At 48.0% G+C, this 7802-nt stretch overlaps 1 protein-coding gene across 3 annotated transcripts in view; it reads left to right on the top strand.

Annotated features, from left to right (window-relative positions):
• Bcat1 (branched chain amino acid transaminase 1) overlaps positions 1-7802 on the top strand; it is a 75403-nt gene that overhangs the window by 34237 nt on the left and 33364 nt on the right. For all 3 annotated transcript variants that reach the window (XM_005364586.2, XM_005364585.3, XM_005364587.3), the window contains exon 3: positions 524-724. In XM_005364586.2, coding sequence (XP_005364643.1) covers positions 524-724 — 201 coding nt within the window. The remainder of the gene's footprint in view (positions 1-523; positions 725-7802) is intronic.

Below are 7802 nucleotides of genomic sequence, written 5' to 3'. Positions count from 1 at the left end.
GTGTGTGTGTGTGTATGCGTGTGTATGTATGTGTGTGCATATGTGTGTGTGTGTGAAGGTGGGGAGGGAGGATGAGAATACGTGTGTGTGTGTGTGTGTGTGTGTGCGTGTGAGGGTCAAGAGGGAGGATGAGAATATGTGTGTGTGTGTGTGTGTGTGTGTGTGTGTGTGTATGTGTGTGTGTGTGTGAACTCCGAGTGCAGGTTTGGTCTATTTGCTTCTCTCGGTGTTATGGTGTTATGCTTGGGTTGCTCTCTGAGACTTATTTTGTTTTTTAGACAAGGCTGGTGAACTTCTGAACCTCTTGCCTCCATGTCTTTCAGTGGTGCGGGAGGTTAAACCCAGGGCTTCTTGCACACCCAGTGTGCACTCCTCCAACTGACGCATGTCCTCAGACCCTCTAGTGTTAAATTATGTGCTCGTTGCAGACATTAAGCGATGCCATTCACTTGTGGACCCTTGGACCATTTAGCCGGCGCGGTTCTGATTGCTTTCCCTCACGGTGCTCATTTCTCGTCTATAGGCCAAAGACCTCATCATCACACCAGCCACCGTGTTAAAGGAAAAGCCAGACCCCGACTCGCTGGTGTTTGGAACTGTGTTTACCGATCACATGCTGACGGTGGAGTGGTCCTCGGCGTCAGGATGGGAGAAACCTCACATTAAGCCCTTTGAGAACTTGTCTCTACATCCTGCCGCCTCTGCTTTGCACTACGGTGTGGAAGTAAGTGCTTGGGAGCTGCTGGGAGCCATGAGTCTCCTCCTTGTTAGCTTCTCTGGGCTAGGCAGGCTCAGCTGTCATTACTAAAGGTTGCCATGCTTGTCTTCCAATTTCTCCTGCAGCCAAAAAGATTGAGGACACATCTAAGAACTGGCTTTGTAGATTGTCTTGGTTTCTCTGTGATGCTAGTTTAAAAAAGTACCAGTATATATGTAACTAAATTTATCTGTACATATATATGTGTGCATATACATAACTAAATGTATCTGTACATATATGTGTGTCTGTGGAAAAATTAGAACCCTAAAGGGTCCATATGAAGCCAGGTTTGGTGCTCATGACTGTTACCTCAGCACTTGGCAAGCTAAGCAGTGGTGGGCAGAAGGTTCCAGGCTAGCCTCGACTATGCAGTTCATTTCAGGGCAGCCCAGGCAGGCCATGGAATGGCACCTCACAGAGCCCCAAAGCCGTGACTGTTGCTATTTTATTTATTAAGTTCCCTCTTTACTCAGATGCCCGTGCTAACTGCTGTCTTGTAACCAGCCTCAGGTTTGTTTATTAAGGGATGGTGTTGAATGTGCTCTTTCATGTTTGAGGATCCATTTCTTGGTCCTCTGTAGACACATGGTTAACCAGCTCCGCCATTGCCTTGGTCCTACACTTCATTTTATGCGATAGCTTTTTCCAGAATATTGAAGGTGCTAGAGATAAACACTACCAAGGGCTTGAAAAATGACCATAGGGAAAAACAATATCAATAGCAATGATAAAAATAACCATTTCTGAGTATTGAATTCCAGTGCCGTGCTTTGTGGAGGTCTTGTACTTTCTTTTTTTATTAATATTTATTTATTATGTATACAATATTCTGTCTGCATGTATGCCTGCAGGCCAGAAGAAGGCACCAGACCTCATTACAGATGGTTGTGAGCCACCATGTGGATGCTGGGAATTGAACTCAGGACCTTTGGAAGAGAGGCAATGCTCTTAACCTCTGAGCCATCTCTCCAGCCTGAGGTCCTGTACTCTCTGTAGATCATTCTCATTTAATTATTTGTGTTTAGAGTTCAGATTTCCCACCTTACCTTGGTGTCATTCTTTTAATGACCTGAAGTGAGAAGCGTGGGCATCAGCATTCAGGGCTCCGTGGTTAGGGCACTTGCTGCTCTTGCGGAGGACCTCAGTTCAGTCCTCTGCACCCATCCCAGGCAGCCCCGCTCAAGCTTTTAGAAGATCAGATGCTCCTTCATGCCTCTGGGCAAACACATGCACGTGAGCAGACATGTATATGTGTATACAAATAAAAGAATCTTCAAAAGAGCTGATTTTCAAATTAAAAAAATTCAGGGTCTAGAGGCAGACAGGGATAGGGCTTCAGTTCTATTTCAGGTGCTAATGAAGGTTTATGGAACTTGGGGAGTGTTATGGGCGGCTTGTTTGTTCCTGGTTGCTCAGCCCCGAAATAATCACAGAGAACCTATATTATTTGCAATACTCTTTGGCCAACAGCTCAAGCATATTTCTGGCTAACTCATATCTTACCCATCTCCATTAATCTGTGTATTACCATGAGGCTGTGGTTTACCAGGTAAAGTTCTGGCGTCTGTCTCTGGTGGGGCTACATGGCTTCTCCAGACTCTGCCTTCTTCCTCCCAGCATTCAGTTTAGTTTTCCCTGCCTAGCTCTACTCTGCCCTATCACAGGCAAGGCAGATTCTTTATTCATTAACCAATAACCATACCAGGGAAGTACAAACATTTATGATTTAATACTTTTGTTAAAGATGGATACTGACTGACACTACCTTTACATTTTTTATTATATTTATTCATTTGTGTGTGGGGGCATGCTGTGCCTACATGTGGGCATCAGAGGGTGACTTGCAGGAACTGGCTATCCTTTCTTTAAGTGGGTGTCTGGGCTTGAACTCAGGTCATCAGACTTAGCAGCAAGCCCTTCACTTGATGATCCATCTTGCCCACCCCGTAGTGGATCTGTGTTCCTGAAAGTGTAAGATCACGTAGTCCATTCGAGGCTGTAGAGCAGTGCCCCTCACCCTTCCTAAAGCTCCGGGCCCTTCCTCAATTGTACCCTCCTGACCTTAATTATTTTGTTGCTGTTTCATAACTAATTTTGCTACTGTTATGAATCCTAATGTAAATATCTGATATACAGATAGCTGATATTCGACCCCTGTGAAAGGGTCATTCAACCCCCAGAGGGGTCTCCACCCACAGGTTGAGAACCGCTGCTGGAGAGCCATGCCTGGTGCCAGAGAAAGCATGTATGATAACATGTCCATGAACACAGTCCAAAGAACGGCGCATGCATAGAATGAGTGACTTAAGCTTACAGCGAACACCAAGTAACCAAAGGAACAGCAAGTATCAACTACAAAGGCTCAGCAGACAGCAAAGCATGCTCAGGTTGGGGGGCTTGCAGCATCCGGGGGAGACAGCCTCGGTAGCCCCATTGAGGGGACAAGCAGAAGTCATGTCATTAAATCCGTGCTCACAACCCCATGTAGAAAGGGACTGGGGGTGTCTGTGCTCAGGCCACCCTGGGTGCTCCAGATCTTATCTGATAATGGGGGGCTCAGTGGAGTTGGGCCTGCTTAGGAGCAATCTGACCGGCAGACCTTCCCAGCTGAGAGCAGGCTGGTCTGCCCTTGAACCAACTTCTGGGCTCAGATTCCCACACAGGATTTTAAACATGGGATAAGCGGTCTGATTTTCTAGCTCTTCTCAAGGACACAGTGTTTTGGCTGTTTGCTTTTCTCTCCTTCACTGGTTGAGGGTGTCAGGGTGTTGGCCTGCTCCAGGTTTGGAGGACACTTGGGTAAACACACTTGGGTCTGAAGTGGGAGGGGCCGGCCTTGCCTGGAGAGTGAGCTACTTTGTGAGCTCAGACAGCACCCCTCGCCAACAGTGTCCATTGGTGTACCCTGACCCAGCAGTGCCTGCTATTCTAGAAGAACCTTTTGTTTTGTCTTCTAAAGACAGGGTCTCCGATAGCCCAGGCTGGCTTCCAGCTTCCAGCACAGCTGAAGCTGGTCTTAACTTCCAGCTGTGCCTCCATATCCCAGGCGCCAGGATTGCAGGTGCGCACCGTTGCACCAGGCCGAGTTTAGGGTTCTTAGTTTCTTTCCCAGCTGACTCCCAGTGGACACTCTGGGCTGAGTTCTAATGTTCTTCATGTCAAGCCCTGTGCAGCAAATGGTGGCTGAGTCGACCATCCCCCTTCAGAGGAGGCTGTTGGTAAGCTGGTGGCCTCTGGGATCCTGATTCGCAGACTTAGCACTCAGAATTCCCGTGGGTTTCTGGTTTCCATTCAGTTTTGAAGCTAAGTAACCCAGATGCGTAGGCACCACAGCCCGAGATCTGCCCGTCCGCAGGAAGTGAATTACGAGGAATTAAGGTCCTTTTTGAGGCTTAAAGATTTGGGGTTTTGGAGTAGATTGATTGAAATTCCAGTTTGACCTTTTCATATTATTATTAGTGGTGGCAAGCTGGCTTTAAACTCGTAGCAATCCTCCTGCCTCAGCCTCCCAAATACTGGGATTATAGTTAAAAAATAACAGGTCTGGAGATATAGCTCAGTGCTCAAGCACTTTCCCTCACACAAAGCCCTGTGTTCCAATTCTGGCCTAAAAACACAAGCAGAACCAAAAATAGCCCTCAAATTACAGTTATTCTGTTATGGAATAGAACCCGCAGTCCTCTCTGTGTTATTAGGACCTAATAAAAATACAGCACTTCTGAGAACCGAAAACCAGATAGCCCAGGGACCTAGGGTGAAACCAAATACTGCTGTTCTTTAAAAAAAAAAAAAAAAAAAAAAAAAAAGTGCAATAAAATGACTCTTCCTTCGGGAAGTTTCCTCCTGTAGCAGATGGGAACAAATTCAGAGACCCTCAGCCAGACAGGATGCAGAGAGTGAGAGACCTTGGAACACTGAGCCAGCCCTACATCAAATGTCTCCAAATCCACCCAGAGCTCAGAACAACCAACCACCCTTCTCCCCCTGCTCATTGAAAATGAGGCAGAAAGAGTGTAAGAGGGGTGGAGGGAGCCATGAGAACAAGGGGATGGAGGGAGCCATGAGAACAAAGCCCTCAGAATGACTGGGCAAAGCTCCAGTGAATTCAAGAGACTGAGCAGCACGCCTAGGGCTTGCACGCATCCTCACCAGGTCCTCTGTTTATATTTTGGCTTCCAGTTTAGTGTCTTTATGAGATCTCTTGAGTGTGTGAATGACTGGGTCTCTGATTCTTGTACCTTCAGATGGACTTTTTTCTTCTGTCAATTCTGTCTAGTTCCGATGTGTTGTTTTTATCTTGTTATATTTTATTGTTATTACTTGAAGCCTGCATTCTAATGAGAGACAGAAAAGGAGGTGAGGTGATGGGGAGCTGGGGGAGTAGAAGGAGAAGACACCATAAATCAGGATATATTATGTGAGAAAAAATTATTTTCAATAAAAGAAAAAATATTGGGGGTGGGGATGTAGCCCAGCCGGAAGGATGCCCCTCTGTCATGCAGGTGTTCTGGGCTTGACCAGCACACGCGTGTGGGTAAACACCCATGCCATCTGCGTGCAGGTGGCCCCTGACCAGCACACGCGTGTGGGCAAACACCCGTGCCATCTGCATGCAGGTGGCCCCTGACCAGCACACGCGTGTGGGCAAACACCCATGCCATCTGCGTGCAGGTGGTCCCTGACCAGCACATGCGTGTGGGTAAACACCCATGCCATCTGCATGCAGGTGGCCCCTGACCAGCACATGCGTGTGGGTAAACACCCATGCTGTCGTCGTGCAGGTGACCCGACCAGCCTTAATGGAGACATCACCGGGGGCCCTCTGAAGCAGACTGTGGCTCAGGGCCACTTGGGCAGGGACTGCTGGGGAAGTGCATGTTTGGAATTCAATCTAGAAAGAAAGCTTGTGGTCCAGGGGTGCACGGCCCTAGGCCTTTAGCCTCCTTGCCCAGGGAGGTCATAGCTGCAGAATGTGGATGCTGGGGTCTGAGGGCAGCTCAGGTCATTTACAAGTCCCTGAAGCAGTAGTTTTCCACTGCGTGTCCTTGTCCAGGCTTTCTTTTGGGTGAGCCTTTTTCTCTCCTGGGAATGTTCTTGTGCATGGGAGCAGGTGTATGATGTGTGAAACCCTGCTCTGCTCCAAAGGCGCTAAGAGATGGGTTATTCTGAGTCAATCAGTGCTTGTGGCCTGGGCACATGGGATCAGGTTGCCCCGAATGACATGGCCACTGTGGAAGTGGTTACATGAACCTTTTATAGTCACAGAACAAGTCATCGGTCAACACGCTGGGGACATCAGTCAACACTCTTAGGAGATGTTCGGATTGGGACAGGAGGGAGCTGGTTAAGCCAAGCAAGAAGTCCTGCTATCTGATGATGTGCTTTTAGCTTCCATGATGATCTACTTGAAAGTCCAGAGATTGTGAGGTTAGAAACAGAAGGGGAGAATTGGTGGCTGTGGAGGTGAAGGATAACTCGGGATGATTTGGGCTCTGGATCCACAACATTCTGACTCTCCACAGTTAGGGAATGTTCCGAGGGATCTTCAGACTTATGCCACCTTTTCAGAGAACTCCAATTCACAAATCTCCCCCTCCCTCTGTGTGTGTGTGTGTGTGTGTGTGTGTGTGTGTGTGTGTGTGTGAGAGAGAGAGAGAGAGAGAGAGAGAGAGAGAGAGAGAGAATGTGTGACCGTCTGTCATTCTGTAGGCAGTGTCCATCTTGCTCTAATACTCGCTGACTTGGGACTAAGTAGGTTTGGCCGGCCCTCTTGCCAGCCCTGGGGATCTGTCTGTCCCTCAAGCCTCGCTTTGCTTTATGTGGATTCTGGGACTTGAACTCACGCCCTCATGCTCATGTGTATCTATGTGAACGTTGTGTGCATCTGTGTGTGTGGGGGGGTGAGATTGCTGTGATGCACCTGCCAGGCCAGAGGTTAACCCACAGGGGTGGTTTTCTCCTCATGTGGGTCCCAGGAGTTGAACTCAGGGCTTGGAGGCAATCCTCTTTATCTGTTGAGCCATCTCGTCAGCTCACCATCTCTCCAGGAAACATCATTTTAATGTTTTGTGTGATGAAGCAGCTATCCCCCTGCTAGTTTGGTGGGCTGCAGTACTGCAGCCTTAGGGGACAGCAATCTCACCTTAGCCAGGAACTTGTGAGCCAAACACTTCATGGTTTTCAGCTACCCTGTTTTCTCTTGAAAGGACAATGATATGATTGCTCTGATTTGGGCGTTTAGCAGATGTTCCTTTGAAGAAGAGATGAAAGGGCTCTGCTGTCTCAAGTAAAATGATGGGGGAGCTTTTGTTGTCAGTGTTTACATTCTTGCTGAAGGGAACGTTTGTTACCAGTGGTTACCTTCTTGCTGAAGGGATTGCTGAAATTTTGAGGACTAAGGATGTAGCCAGTTGGGAGAGTTGATACTTAGATGCACACAGCCCTGGGATCAATACTTGGTACTGAGAAAAGAGGAGCCAGAGAGATGGCCAGTGGGTAAAAAAAGTGCTTCCTGTTTATGGAGAGGACCCAGGTTTATGATGGCTCACAAGTGCCTATAGTTTGTTCCAGGGGATCAGACACCCTCTTCTGACCTCTAACTCACTAGGCATGCATGCACACAGTGTGCATTCAGACATGTGGGCAGACACTCATATATATCAAACAAATTGATAAAAGGCGGGGAAAGGAAGGAAAAGAAAGAAATGAACTAGAATTTTCTGTTGGCTTGACCACTTTGAGCTCTTAGCAGGCTGTTTATGTCAGCCTTGGCGGGCCCACCTAGCTCTGTCAATCACTGAACATTACAGATGGATAACTGAATAAAGATATTCTAGGGGTGAGGTCTCTCTGAGCGTGTCTTGAGATGCCAGATTAGCCTGAACAAGTCCCTCAACTTCTCTGTTCATTTCCTTCTGGTGAGAAGGGACTTCCAGGGTGTCCAACCGCCTGGAGGGCAGTGGGGGGCAGTGGTCACCCTGTGATCACCCTGGAGGGCAGTGGGGAGCAGTGGTCACCCTGTGATCACCCTGGAGGGCAGTGG

The sequence above is a fragment of the Microtus ochrogaster genome, assembly GCF_000317375.1.
Source record: "Microtus ochrogaster isolate Prairie Vole_2 chromosome 14 unlocalized genomic scaffold, MicOch1.0 chr14_random_2, whole genome shotgun sequence".
In the NCBI taxonomy this organism is placed as follows: domain Eukaryota; kingdom Metazoa; phylum Chordata; class Mammalia; order Rodentia; family Cricetidae; genus Microtus; species Microtus ochrogaster.
The sequence above is the reverse complement of the archived record's forward strand: the minus strand, read 5'-3'. Positions and strand labels throughout refer to the sequence as shown.